The 15175-nt window shown below is 43.4% G+C and overlaps 1 protein-coding gene across 1 annotated transcript in view; it reads left to right on the top strand.

Moving 5' to 3' along the window:
- Positions 1-447: 447 nt before the first annotated feature.
- Positions 448-15175, top strand: part of SLC6A13 (solute carrier family 6 member 13) — a 38160-nt gene continuing 23432 nt past the window's right edge. Inside the window, exons 1-3 of the mRNA XM_026447795.1 lie at positions 448-576; positions 782-936; positions 14373-14507. Of these exons, the coding sequence (XP_026303580.1) occupies positions 918-936; positions 14373-14507 (154 nt within the window). The 5' untranslated portion in view covers positions 448-576; positions 782-917. The remainder of the gene's footprint in view (positions 577-781; positions 937-14372; positions 14508-15175) is intronic.

The following is a 15175-nucleotide window of genomic DNA, read 5'->3' as shown; positions in this document are numbered from 1 at the left end:
CTTTTTAAAAATGTCCTGGTACAAACGTGTGCGCATTGTAGGGAGAGCATTACCTCTGGCTCTTTACTATGTCAGCACTAGCTTCTCATTCACCTCTCTCCCAGCCGCCTGGGGTAATTCTGCTATCCCCGCAGCAGTGACAAATTTTGCAACCACTAACCCACATTCAGGGAATTTTGTATTTCTATGGGAAGCCCCAGAGGGATTTCCCAAGTACTGGCGCGTTCTGGGTGACCAGTGGGCTAGGAATGGCTCCTTGCTTATGGGTGAAGCTGATGGGCCTGGGGTTCCCAGGTCTGATTTGGTAGTGAGACTGCAGCCAGGCCTGGAGGAGCGTGGGATCCAGAGGTAGCCATCAGGGAAAATGATGAGAGGAGGGGCAAGTTCATGGGCTATGGGATTTGAGGTTCTTTAAAGCAATACCTACCCTTTTGCAGGTGAGTAAGAGCCGCCAAACGCATCCAGCTTGAGTCTCACAAGGATCTTAGAGAAAGCAAGCCTTCAATACAGAGTGGAGGTGTGGGGACTGGAGGAGGACACGAGAGAGGCCCTGGGCCCATGGAGTCTGGTTCCCAGGTCTGTGGCAACTGGGGAGTGTCCCTGGGTTGGAGGTTAACTTGTGTTTCCAGAGGGATGAAAATGGGCTGGTGTGTCCCTTCTTCCTAGGAATTTCTGGCCAGTGGCCTGAAATCATAGGAATTTGCTCCATTTGTGCTGTGAGGGAAGAGGGAAGGTCTACCCACTTTTTACCTGGTGCTGAGTGCTCCACGTGCTTGTTTAGGAATTTAGGCCTGAGTACCCGCCCTCTGGAGAATCGGGGGAGACGCAGCTGGCCCAGGACGAAAGCTGGAGGCTTGGGGACTAAGCTGGCGTTGGGACTGTGGGTCTGGAACCTGGTAACCAGCTTAGCTCCTCACATGGCAGAGAGATTAGGAGGTGAGCAGCTTTCCGCAAGCCTCTCTGGAATTGGGTAAAGGTTGGCCTGGGAATTAGCAGGAATGGCACGAAGAGGTAGGAGAGATTGCCTTCCAGGTCTAATGCAAACCGCTGGGCTGACAGGGGAAAGTGGAGGGGAGCAGTGACAGGAACGCGGGGGAGGAGGGACTCTCCTGGTCCTTTGTCTGGCAATGTGTGGGTCCCAGGGCTCTGTGGTGAGTCTGTGTGGGCCTGGGAATGTGTTGACTGGGTCTTGTGTGGGAACAGAGGCCTGAGGGGAAAGAGCCCCCACAGCCCTTGGTTGTTCACGTGGGTCCTGTGTGGGGAGGTGGAGGCAGTAGGGCGGCGGCTGTGATCTCCTCCTCCCTGGATAGAGCCTGCCTTCCAGCACGCTGATTCCCTGGAGAGTTCTGACATGTGTGGGAATCCTGCCATCCGGTCAAGTTCTCTGTTTAACCCTTACACTGCCGACCCAGAACTTCTTCCCTTACCAAGCGCGGGGCCTCAGCACTCCTCTTCCCCGTTCGCTGACGGACGGCTTCAGCTGGAGGGGAGTGTTCTGAGGGACTGGGGAGCTGCAGGCAGGGCGCAGGTTTGCTCTGGAGGGCATTTGTCACCCAGGGCCGCGGGCTGGGTTCGTGAAATGTCTCCTTTACCACGGTAAGCGGGCTGAGCAAGGATGTGTGTGGTCAGTAGAGGAACCTGGACCTGCCTATTTTTCTGTTTTTTTTTTGGTGTTCTCAGCAGTTTAACCTTTCTGTCATCAGTTAACTCCTCTCGCCTCCCAGGCAAAGCAAACTCCTACAGAAAATGGGCCCTTAAACTTCATCTTGTCATCTCCTGTCCCTTTGCCGAAGAAGAGACTGCTGCCTCTTCCTGAAAGGACCTTTTGCTGCTGATGTGGGCAGGAGGCTGGGAGAATGGAGACCCTTAGATTGGTTTGACCCCTTTCCTCCTGGTTTAGTGCTTTTATCTGAACTCACCATTCTCGGATTGGGGCCTGGACTCCTGGGCATGGGAAGAGTGTTCTGAGCAAGCCCTGGAGAGGATGCTGGGATACCCCAGGGTGTGCCATCCTCCAGTAAGGCACCCTATCAGCCTGCTTCTGGGCCCTTTCTTGACATTCACGGCTCCAAGCAGCCACTCTTGTGCTTGGCGGGGAGGGGAGGGCAATCAAGGAGTCTTAATTCGTCGTCGTATTTGTTTAGTGAGAAGCTCAGGGATGAAGACGTCCTCAAAGCACAATTTTACTTCCAAACTAAAAATATAAGTGACATCTTTGGTTTCTTCCGGCTTCAACATTTGGTAGATCTAATTGGAAATGAGTTCCAGAGCAGGGAAAGGGCTGAGGCAAGGCTATGATAGAACACAAGGCAAACAGCTGACAACTGTAGTCAGAAGGCAGGCAAGCTGAGAAAGTGATACGAAGAAGCCCATCTGAAGTCGGAAGCAACAGGGACGTTTTCAGGGAGGCGAGTGAGAGGGATGCCCACCTCCACCGTCTCCTAGGGAAATAGTCTCCTTGCTGTCCAGGACCTGTGGCTGATCCACCCCCAAGCACCTGCTTCTTCCTAATGGCTTTAGAATTTCCAGGCTCTGTCCGTTGCCTCGGCGCACACCCAGCCAAGCCCTGAGCCTGACTGTGTCATTCACCAGCAAATACTTACTGAGCACGTAGCGTAAGCCAGGAATCGTTCTAGGTGGTTGGGATACATCTATAAACAAAACGGACCAATTCCCCGTCCTCATAGGGCACACATTCTAGAGGAGGGAGACAGACAGTGCACAATAAACGGGATAAATGTGTAAATTAGATAGCATTCCCGAATGAACGAGTGCTATAGGGAAAGAACAAGGAGAGCTGGGTAAAGGGGATCAGGAGTGTGGGTGTGGGTGGTGGCAATTTTTAAAACGGTGATCATTGAGAGCATCTGAGCAAAGTCTTGCCAGGAGTGAGAGAACTGGCCTTGTGGATATTATGGGGTGGGGTGAAAGTGCTTCACTCCAGGCAGAGGAAAGAAAGGTTGAAACCAAGCAAGAGCCTGGCTGGCTTATTTGAGGACTTGAGCCTGGAGCTGGGCAAGTGAGTAGAAGGTAAGGTCAGGGAAGAAAATGGGCTGGGACAGGGAGGCGGGCAGATGAGGTATGCCAGGTTGGCCACTCTCAAACTTCAGCTTTTGCTCTAGTGACATTCAGATGCAGGGCAGGGTTTTCAGTAGCAGTAATCTTACATTTTTTTTCCCCGAGATGAAGTCTCACTCTGTCACCCAGGCTGGAGTGCAGTGGTGTGATCTCAGCACGCTCAGCCCACCTCCTGGGTTCAAGTGATTCTCCTGCCTCAGCCTCCCCAGTAGCTGGGACTACAGGTATGCACCACCATGCCCAGCCAATTTTTGTATTTTTAGTAGAGATGAGGTTTCTCCATGTTGGCCAGGCTGGTCTCAAACTCCTGACTTCAGGTGATCCACCCACCTTGGCCTCCCAAAGTGCTGGGATTACAGGCATGAGCCACTGTGCCTGGCCAGTCATCTTACATTTTAAAATAATCTCTAGCTGCTATGTTGAGAACTGAGTATAGGGGAGTGAGGGCAGAAGCTGACCAGTTATAAGGCAAAAATCTTGGAGTCATCCTTAATTCTCTCCACCTCTCATAACTGTTGACTGTACTCAAACACTCAGGTCCTGGGAGGTTCAGGCCCTCTCCAGCTCCCTGGACCCTGGATGAGTAAGTCAGCATTTAGAATGCCTGGGACTGGATCCCCCCACCCATGAGATGTGCAGGACCCGACTGCTTCACATCCCCTCCACTGCTAGCACCCATCTAAGCAATCCAAGAGTTTTCACCTGAGTGACTGGAAGGAAGGAGCTGCCATTCACTGAGATGTGGAAGGCCATGAAGGCAGCAAGCTTTTGTTGTGGGGTTTTTTTTTTTTTTTTTTAATAGAGATGGGGTTTCACCATGTTGGCCAGGCTGGTCTCAAACTCCTGGCCTCAAGTGATCTGCCTACGTCAGCCTCCCAAAGTGCTGGGATTACAGGCATGAGCCACTGTGCCTCACCCCAAAGGAGCAGGTTTTGAAGGGTAAGTAAGGGGGTGAATTTTGGGAAAGTTGAGTTGAGGTATCTATCGGATGTGCAAGTGGAGATGGCAACTGGGCAATAGAACGTGAGTTAGGAGTTTGTGAGAGAGATCTGGCTGGAGGTGTGTATTTGGGGACCATTAGCATTTTGATGGTATAAGAAAAGAAAGTAAGGACCTTTAGTGGGTCTGGGAGAAGATGAGAAACCAGCAGAGGAGACAGAAAATGAGAAACTGGTAAAGCAGGATGAAAACCAAGAGAATGAAGTGTTTTGGAAAGCCACGTGAAGAAATTCTATCAGGGAGGGAGAGATTAACTGCAGCAAAGGCTGCAGATAGGTTTAAAAAATGAGGAAAGGAAATTGATTGTTGGTTTTAGCAGCTGGGAAGTCATTGATGACCTTGGTAAGAGCGGTTACAGTGGAGGGCTGGGGGCAAGGACTGATTGAAATGGATTCAAGATAATGGGGGAGATGGGGAGGAAATAATTGAAGATAGTAAATGTGGTTATTGGGGCAAAATGTGGGAGCAGGTAAAATCCACCCTTCCTTGTGTATTTCCCTTCTGGGCTGAAGGAGGCCATGTGAGTCCTGCGTAGCAGTCACAGTATGCCAGTGACCAGGCAGTCTTAGTGATGGGGCCCTGAGCTGATGAGGTGGCTGAAGAAGCTGTACATTTGAACTATCCCTCCAGCCCTCCACCCTCAGCTGCCAGGAGGGAAAGCAAATATGATTTTCTACTACGGCCTGCCCAGCCAAAGTTCCAGTCATGGGACGAGGAGATGCTGGATAACACAGGAGGCGTGATGTGGGAAGAAGCTAGCGGGAGAGGGTTCTGGTAATAGGACTGTCCGTAGCCAGCAGGGAATTTAAATCACCTTCCTGCCTATCTCAGCCCAGACGAAAAAAACGTCTGCCAACATTTTCACTTAATTTCTAAGTCCAGGTTGCTGAAATTTCACTAGGGGCAGAAGTTACCCATGCCAAGAACCTTTAATTTTTCCACTAGTCTCAGGACACCAGCCAGAGACCACCTTTTGTGAGGACTTCCTCCCTGTCCCCTCCAACTCCTCTTCAGAGCCTCAGTCTTCCAATACCCAGGTCCTGGGTGCTTCAGAACACCGGCCTTCAGCTGAGACCTCTCCAGCTGCCTGGACCCTGGCTGCTGGCAGGCCGAGCTGCTCAACACCCAGAATTAACTTGGGACTGGAGTCCCCATGTGAGGCCAGGACAGCAGGACCTCTCGGAAGGGCGTGGAGGGGAAAGACCCCGCAGCTCCAGCCTGTAAAGAAGGTGCACGGGGATGCCCACACAGAGGATTCCCTTGGCAGCAAGGAAAACCATTAGCCCTATGCTGTTTCTAGATAGCGGAGAATAAAGAGAAGTAAGGAGTGTTTTTCATGTGTCCCTATAAAAGTAATGGTTATTTAGCAGTGCGTGACAGTGTGTTCTCAAGGGCAGTTAGTGACTCAGGGCCCGCTGTTGGTCAGGCTCAGGCCGAGGACAGCACATAACACCTCATGGAAGCTCCTCACTCTTCTGTTGCTCAAGTGGACGATCGTCAGTTTATGCCTTAAGGAATTGGCTGGTGACACCACAGAGCGTGCTCCTTTTGAGAAGTAGGGCCAAGAGAGTGATTCCTTTCTGGGATGGGGATGTGGTCTCTCCCATCTCACGGAGACAATGCCAGCACGTTTTAGAATTTTTGAGGAGATTAGTACGCCTGATACGGGGTGCAAGGACTGTGAACTCCGCCCGCCATCCCCAGGACTAACTTCCTCTTTTGAGGGTGGTGCCTGCGTAGGGGAAGAGGCGGAATGACCTTCAGGAGTCCTCAGTCTGTACCTGGCCCCCCTTGGCCTTCTCCCACCCCGACCCCTCTCACACTTCTAGGGCCTGTAGCTCCTCCTTGCAGGTATGGACTTTGTCCCTCTTGGCAGGCTGCCAAGGTGCTCCAAGAAGCAGAGGAGGTGGGAGCAGCTGACCACGGGGTCCAGTGCAGTTAAATATTGCCTTGGTTTGTAGAGAAAGAGCAGGCAACGTGAATATTGGGAGGGGCTTGGGCTGGGCCCATCGCTGTTGCTTTCTGGACTGGGCTCTCCACAGTGACGGTTCCTGACAGCTGCTGGGTTCTCTCTTTCCTGTTTTCCCTCCTGCTCAGCAAACCTTGGATTGATTTATGGACTTTTTAGGCTGAATTGTCTGCTCCCTTTCTTTCTTTGTCCTCATCATCAAGTCTCCCTTAGTGCCTGAATTATGGTTGTGTAGATTACAACCTTGAGAAGTAGAAGGTGAAGACTTGGAGAACTGGGTTCCTCATTAACTTACAGTAAACCACACATATTTAAAGTGTACAATCTGATAAATTTTGACATATGTCTAGACCCATGAAACCACTGCCACAATTGAGATAATAAACATGTCCATCACCTCCAAAACAGTTTCTCCTGTCTCTTTCTAATTCCTTCCTCTCAACTTCACTCCTGCCATCGTATCCCAGTGCAATCAATAATTATGCTAAATGCAAACTAAACTAGTTTGCTTTTCTTGGAATGTTATATAAATGGAATCATACAGTATGTTGATAATTATGATACAGCATAATTATTTTGAGATTCATTTGTAGTTTTCACGTATCAGTAGTTTATCCTTTGTTATTGAGGTGTCTTCATATATTCTAACACACAAGTCCCTTAACAGAAATGCATTTTACAAATACTTTTTTTTTATTCTGTGTTTTGTAATTTTCCTTTTCTTTTTCTGAGGTGGATCTCACTCTGTCACCCAGGCCGAAGTTCAGTGGTGCAGTCACAGCTCACTGCATCCTTGACCTTCTGAGCTCAAATGATCTTCCCACCACAGCCTCCCAAGAAGTAGCTGCAACTATAGACATGTTTCACCATGCCCAGAAAATTAAAAACTTTTTTTTTTTTTTTTTTTGTAGAGACAAGGTCTCACTATGTTGCCTAGGCTGATCTCAAACTCCTGTGCTCAAGCGATCCTCCAGCCTTGGCTCCCCAAAGTGCTGGGATTACAGGCATGAGCCACTGCACCTGGACTGTTTTCCTTTTCCTAACAGTGTCTTTTGAAGATAAGGCATTTTAAATAAATAAATAAATAAATAAATAAATAAATAAATAAATAAATAAAGATGAGGTCTGGTTTATCAATTAGTTATTTTACAAACCATACTTTTGATGTCATATAAAGAGATCTTTGCCTAACCCAAGGCCTCATATTTTCTTCTAGAAGATTTATAGTTTTAGGTTTTACATTTAGGTCTATGTTTCATTTTGGGTTAATTTTTGTATACAGTGAAGGGATGGGTTGAAGTTCATTTCTCAGAGTTTGTATAGGTATTCACTTATGCCAACACCATTTGTAGAAAAGACTGTCCTATTTCCAGTGAATGGCCTTTATACCTTCATCGAAAATTAGTTGTTTGTATGTATGTGGGTCTGTTGATGAATTCTACTCTGTTCCATTGATCTGTTTATTTTGACACCAGTACCACACTGTCTTCATTACTGTGCTTGAGGATAATATAAATACCAGGTGGAATTAAGCCCAAAATTTTACTTCAGTTCTTCTTTTTCAAAGGTGTTGTTTTTTTTGTTGTTGTTGTTGTTTTTTTTTGAGACAGAGTCTCACTCTGTCTCCCAGGCTGGAGTGAGTGGTGCGATCTCAGCTCACTGCAAGCTCTACAGGTGCCCACCACCACACCTGGTTAACTTTTTTGTATTTTTAGTAGAGACGGGGTTTCACCGTGTTAGCCAGGATGGTCTCGATCTCCTGACCTTGTGATCTGCCCACTTCGGCCTCCCAAAGCGCTGGGATTACAGGCGTGAGCCACTGCGCCCAGCCCTTTTTTTGTTTTTTTGTTTTTGTTTTTGTTTTGGCTATTTTGAGTCCTTAGCATTTTCAGATGAATTTTAGAAAGAATTTGTGAATTTCTACAAAAAAGTCTGTTGTGCTTTTGATTAGGATTGTATTAAATCTATAGATCAATTTGGAAAGAATTGAGAGTTTAATGATATTAAGTCTTCTGATCCTGAATATGGTATGACTCTCCATTTATTTAGCTCTTCATTAATTTCTCTCAGCAATGTTTTGTAGTTGTGAGTGTACATATATCTTTCACAACTTTTGTCAGATTTATTCCTAAGTATTTTGATGCTATTGTAAATGGTGTTATTTCCTACATTTTATTTATGGTTGTTTGTTCCTAATACATATACAATTGATTTGTGTATGCCCATCCTGTATCCTGCAAACTTGCTAAACTCCCTGATTGGTTCTAGTAGGGTTTTTTTGTGTGTGTATTCCAAAGGATTTTCTATGTAGAATATCATGTCTTCTGAGAATAAAGCAGTGTTATTTTTTTCCTTTTAAATTAGAATGACCTTTAATTCCTTATCTTGCCTTATTGCTTTGGCTAGAATCTCCAGTACAATGTTGAATAGAAGTAGTAAGAATAGACACTTGTTTTATTCTCAGTCTTAGCAGTCTTTCACTATTAAGTATGATGTTAGCTGCAGGGTTTTTTGTAGATGCCCCCTCTCAAGTTGAGGAAGTTCTCTTATCATCATTGTTGGCGGTTTTCATTAGGAATGATTGTTGGATTCAGTCAAATACTGTACCTATGAAATGACCATATAGCTTTTCTTTTGTAATTTGTTAACAGGATGAGTCACATTATTTATTTATTTATCCATTTATTTGAAGAGCTGGAGGCTACAGCACTATGTTGATTTTTAAAAATGTTAAACCCACTTTATATCCCTGGGATAAACATTGCTATATAATATAATGTCCTAGTAACATACTGTCAGGTTTGATTTCCTAAAATTGTTTAGAATTTTGGCATTTATGTTCATGAAATATGTTGATCTTTAACTTTCTTTTCTTATAATGTATTTGTCTGCTTTTATTATCAGGGTAATGCTCACTTTATAAAATTGGTTGGGTAAGCATTCCGTCTTTTCAATTTTTTGGAAGAGTTTGTGTAGAATTGCTGTTATTTCTTCCTTAAATATTTGGAGGATTCACCACTGAAGTCATTTGAGCCTGGAAATTTTTGTGGGATGGGTTTAAACCAAAAACAAATTTTCCTTAGTAGTTATAGGGCTATTCAGACTATTTCTTTTTGAGTGGGCTTTGGTAGTTGTGTTTTTTGAGAAAATTTTTTATTTTACCTATTTAGGTAAATAGGTTGCACTTACTGGCATAAAGTTCTTCATATATTTTCTTATTATTGTTTTAATATATATATAGAACCTTTACTGATGATACCTCTCATTTGTCATGCTGATAATTTGTATCTTCTAAAATTTTATCAATTTTATTATCTCAAAGAACCAGCTTTTGGTTCATGGATTTTCTCTATTTTCCTGTTTTCCATTTTATTGATTTCCACTTTGATTTTTATTTTCTTTGACTTACTTTGGCTTTCATTTGCTTTTATCCCCTTTCTTTCTTTCTTTCTTTCCTTCTTTCTTTCACTACACCCTCATTTCAGCAATAATTTCTCATTTCTTAAGGTGGAAGCTGAGGTAATTGATTTGAAACTTTTCTTCTTTTATCATTTAGTAAATCTCCTAAGTACTGCTTTAGCAGCATGCCACACATTTTGATACTGGGTTTCATTTCATTCCATTCAAGATACTTTCTAATTTCTCTTTTGATTACTTCAATAGAGCCATAGGCTATTTATAAATGTGTTACCTAATTTCCAAATAGGTGGAAATTTTCCAGATGTCTTTCTCTGATAGATTCTAATTTAGCCAGAGAACCGATTTTGTATTACTTGGATCCTTTTAAACTTACTGAGATTTGTTCTCTGGTCTAGGATATGGGCCTATCTTGGTAGAATATTTCATGTTCACTTGAAACTAATGTATATTCTGCTGTTGGACTACTGGATAGAATATTCAATAAATGTCAACTAAGTTGAGTTGGTTGATATAATTTTTAAATCTTTTATGTCTGCACTGATTTTCTGTATACTTAGTCTATAAATTATTGAGAGAGGGTTATTGAAATTTTTAACATTTATCAGGAATTAGTTTATATATTTCTCTTGGTAGTTCTGTCAGTTTTTGCTTCATGTATTTTGAAGCTCTGTTATTAGGTGAATGTGCACTTGAAATACTGATTGATTAATGGACCCTCGACTAATTGACCCTTTAATCATTATGAAATGGCCTTCTTTACCTTGGTCATATTCTTTGCTCTGAAATTTACTTTGTGTGACATTAAGAGAAACTTTACAGATTTATTTTGAGTAGTATTAGCATGGTATATCTTTCTATCCTTTTACTTTTAACCTCTTCATGTCTTTTTTATTCGAAGTGCATTTTTTGAAGGCAGTATATAGTTGAGTCTTGTCAGTTTTTTAAAAGCCAGTCTAACAGTCTCTGTCTTTTATTTGGGATACTTAGACCATTTGCATTTAATACAATTATCCATATAATTAGGTTTAACTCTATCATCTTATTATTTGTTTTCTATTTGTCTTATCAGTTATTTGTTTCCCCCTTCCCTCTCCTCCTGCTTTCTTTTGGAATGATTGAATATATTTTATTATTCCATTGTTAGCTTTCTTCTTTTTGTTGGCTTATTAGCTGTAGCTTTGTTGTGTTATTTTAGTGATGTTTTAAACTTTGTAGTATACATCTTTAACTTATCACAGTTTATCTTCAAGTGATAATGTACCACTTTATATATATAAGAACCTTAAAATGTTTCAATTTCATTTCTTTCCTCCTGATCTTTGTGCTTTTGTTATACATTTTTATATGTTATAAAATCCGTATTACATTGTTTTTATTTTTGTTTACCAATTATCTTTTAAAAAATACTTGAATAATAAGAAAAACATTCTATATGTTTCTCTATGTAATTACTGTTTCTAAAGTTCTTTATTACTTTGTATAGATTCATATTTCTATCTGGTGATATAATTTCACTCTCCCTGAAGGAGTTTCTTCAACATTTCTTGTAGTTCAGTTCTGCTTGTGATAGATCGTTTCAGGTTTTGCATGTCTTAAGAAACAGTTATTTCACTTTCATTTTTGAACAGTATTATTGCTGGGTATAGAATTCCAGGTTGCCAGCTTTTTTTTTCTCCCCCCTCCTTTATTACTTTAACAAATGTGCTCCCTCATCACTGTCTTCTCTTTTGCGTTGTTTTAAATGAGAAATTTGATGTTATCTTTGTACATACGTGTCCTTTATCTCTGGTGACTTTTAAGGTTTTCCCTTAAAAGCTCCATATTCTGGTTTAAGTGATGTGATTATGATGCACCTTGGACTAGTTTTTTTTAAGTTTTTTTTTGTCTTGGTGTCTGTTGAACTTTTTGGATCTATAGGTTTATAGTTTTCATAAAATTTGTAAAAATTTCAGTTATTATTTCTGTAAGCTTTTTCTCACCCTTTTATTTCTTTCATTGACTCCCATTACATTAAGCTGTTTGAAGCTGTCTCACCACTTAGGCACACCTGTTCTTTTTAAAAATTTTCTTTTTTTTTTTTTCCCTGAGATGGAGTCTCACTCTGTCGCCCAGGCTGGAGTGCAGTGTTATGATCTCGGCTCACTGCTGCAACCTCCACCTGCTGGGTTCAAGTGATTCCCCTAGCTCAGCCTCCCAAGTAGCTGGAATTACAGGCATGCACCCCCACACCCAGTTAACTTTTGTACTTTTAGTAGAGACAGGGTTTCACCATGTTGGCCAGGCTGGTCTTGAACTCCTGACCTCAGGTGATCCGCCTGCCTCGGCTTCCCAAAGGGCAGGGATTACAGACATGAGCTACCATGCCCAGCAAAAATTTTCTTTTTTCTCTCTGTGTTTCATTTTGGGTAGTTTCTACTATGGTTCAAGTTCACTAATCTTTTCTTCTTCTCTGCCTACTAACATTAATCCCATCCAATGTATTGCTTTAAATCTCACACATTGTAGTGCTCATGTCTAGAATCTTTATTTGGGTCTTTTTCAATATCTTTTATACCCCTAACTTTTGGAACACTTGCAATACAGTTATAATAATTTTTAAAGGTTCTCATCTGCTGATGCTAACATCTGTGTCAGTTATGGGTCAGGTTCGATCTCCTTGCTGTGAGTAACATTTTCCCAATTCTTTGCTGTCCTGGTAATTTTTGATTGAATACCAGACCTAGTAATATTTTTGCTTTATGGGTTGCTGGACAATTTATTTATTTATTTATTTTTTTGAGACAGAGTCTCGCTCTGTCGCCAGGCTGGAGTACAGTGGAGCGATCTCATCTCACTGCAACCTCCACCTCCCGGGTTCAAGCAATTCTCCTGGCTCAGGCTCCCAAGTAGCTGGGACCACAAACACATGCCACCAAGCCCAGCTAATTTTTGTATTTTTACTAGAGATGGGGTTTCCCCATATTGGCCAGGATGGTCTTGATCTCTTGACCTCGTGATCCACCTGCCTTGGCCTCCCAGAGTGCTGGGATTACAAGCGTAAGCCACTGCACCCCGACTTGTTTTTGTTTTGTTTTGTTTTGAGATGGAGTCTTACTCTGTTGCCCAGGCTGGAGTGTGGTCGCACAATCTCGGCTCACTACAACCTCTGCTTCCCAGGTTCAAGCAATTATCCTGCCTCAGCCTCCCAACTAGCCACCATGCCAGGCTAATTTTTGTATTTTTAGTAGAGATAGGGTTTCACTGTATTGGCCAGGCTGGTCTTGAACTCCTGACTTCGTGATCTGCCCGCCTTGGCCTCCCAAAGTGCTGGGATTACAGGCGTGAGCCACCGCGCCTGGCCAATTTCATATTTCTATAAATATTCTTGAGCTCTGTTCTGGGACCAGTGAAGTTACTTGCTCTTTTTACATCTTGCTTTTAAGATTTATTAGGTAGGACTAGAAGTGTGCCCAGTCTAGGGATAAATATTCCCCTTTACTGAGGAAATGCCTTTCTGCATACTCTGCCTAATGCCTGGTGAATCTTGAGTTTACTCTGGCAGCATGTGAGCACCACTACTTTTAATCATTTTGAATGGTTCTTTCCCTCACCTCAGTTTTCTCACACGTATGCACTGACTAGTACTCAGTTGAAAGCTTGAGGGGACCCTCTGCCGATAAGCAGATTTTCCTCTCTGTGCAGCTATCTCTTCTCTGGTATTCTGTGTCCTATGAACTCTCCCGTCCACTTTGCCAGCGGATAACAGGTCCATGGTAGAGAAAATATCAGTATATCTGGCATCAGTAGTCTTGTCTCCGCCAATGCTTATAGAAGCAGAAGGAGACAGATTACTAGCTTAGTTCATCTTGTGTTGCTACAACAGAACACCTGAGATGGGTCATTTATAAGAACAGATATTTATTTCTTACAGTTTTGGAGGTTGGGAAGTCCAGGGCAGGAGTCCACCTCTGGTGAGGGCCTTCTTTTTTGTGTCATCCCATGGCAGAAGGCAGAAAGGCAAGAGACTATTCATGCAAAAGACAGAGAGCCACATAAACCTTTTTTTTTTTTTTCCTTTGACAGGGTCTTGCTCTGTCACCCAGGCTGGAGGGAGGACAGTGGCACACTCATAGCTTACTGCAGTCTCGAACTCCCAAGTTTAATCAATCCTCCCACCTCAGCCTCCTGAGTAGCTGGGATTACAGGCACACACAGCCATGCCCAGATAATTTTTTTGTATTTCTTTTAGAGACAGAGTTTTCCCATGTTGCCCAGGCTGGTCTTGAACTCCTGAGCTCAAGTGATCCTCCTACCTTGGCCCCATAAAGTGCTGGGATTACAGGTGTGAGCCATCATGCCTGGCCCAAACTTTTATAACAAACACATTCTCACAGTAATAACATTAATCCATTCACGAGGGCAGAGCCCTCATGACTTACATCTTATTAGGCTCCACGTCCCAACACTGTTGCACAGGGAATTAAGTTTCCAACACACACACTTTAGAGGATACATTCAAACCACAACAATGACTGAAAGGGCTTCTGATTTCAGCCTACTAAAAGACAACCTGACATTAACAGCAATGATTTCTTTGAAAAGAATTATAGCCTATGGGCTGTGCCAGTGCTCCTAGTCATCTGATTTTTAATACACTCCTTGTTATTGTCACAAGTTATGTGTTAGGCAGTAATTGTTCAGTATAGACTGAAACTTTGCAGTGAAAAAAGGCAAGAGAACATGTAGTAACACGGTGACTCTTGATCTCTGCTGTGGTTCCAAACATCTAGGCAGCTGTCTCCTGCAGCTTTGCATGTTCTCTACTCCGAGATTCCGACTGGCAGTGTGGGTTGGTCATGGGAGGAGGTGAGTGCAGACCATGAGGAGAATAGACCCAGGACATGAACAGCCTGTTTTCTAACCACAGGTGCCTTCTTCATCCCCTACCTCGTCTTCCTCTTTACCTGTGGCATTCCTGTCTTCCTTCTGGAGACAGCACTAGGCCAGTACACTAGCCAGGGAGGCATCACAGCCTGGAGGAAGATCTGCCCCATCTTTGAGGGTGAGTAGCTCTGTACCTGATTCCAAAGCATCTTCATTAGTGGTTATGAACCTTATTTGGAATGACATTTGAGTGATTAGTAGCAGTTCTGAGGTTGAGATAAGACTGCGAGTCTACGCTAAACCCTTGGTTTGTGGGCTGCATGCTAAGCTAGTCAGCTGATCCATCAGAGAATGGGTGAGAAACAGCAGCGAGGATGGGGCAAAGGTTTTAGGTTAAGTAAGTAGAGTGCAAAGCTACTTGAGCTCTATGTTTTAAATACATAAAAATGTTGTTGTATTTTAAGACATATTTAGCTCAATTATAAAAATTTTAAAAGAGAACTTTAAATGAGAAAAAATTATTTCATTAATAGTTCTATCTTGGCTGGGCGCGGTGGCTCAGGCCTGTAATCCCAGCACTTTGGGAGGCCGAGGCGGGTGGATCACCTGAGGTCAGGAGTTTGAGACCAGCCTGGCCAACATGGTGAAATTAAAATACAAAAATACAAAAAATACAAAAAATTAGCTGAGTGTGGTGATGGGCACCTGTAATCCCAGCTACTCAGGAGGCTGAGGCAGGAGAATCTCTTGAACCTGGGAGGCAGAGATTGCAGTGAGCCGAGACTGCACCACTGCACTCCAGCCTGGGCGACAAGAGCGAAACTCTGTCTCTAAAAAAAAAAAAAG

Source organism: Piliocolobus tephrosceles, chromosome 10 (genome assembly GCF_002776525.5).
Source record: "Piliocolobus tephrosceles isolate RC106 chromosome 10, ASM277652v3, whole genome shotgun sequence".
Lineage (NCBI taxonomy): Eukaryota > Metazoa > Chordata > Mammalia > Primates > Cercopithecidae > Piliocolobus > Piliocolobus tephrosceles.
Note: the sequence above shows the minus strand (reverse complement) of the source record. Positions and strands in the feature narration are given on the sequence as shown.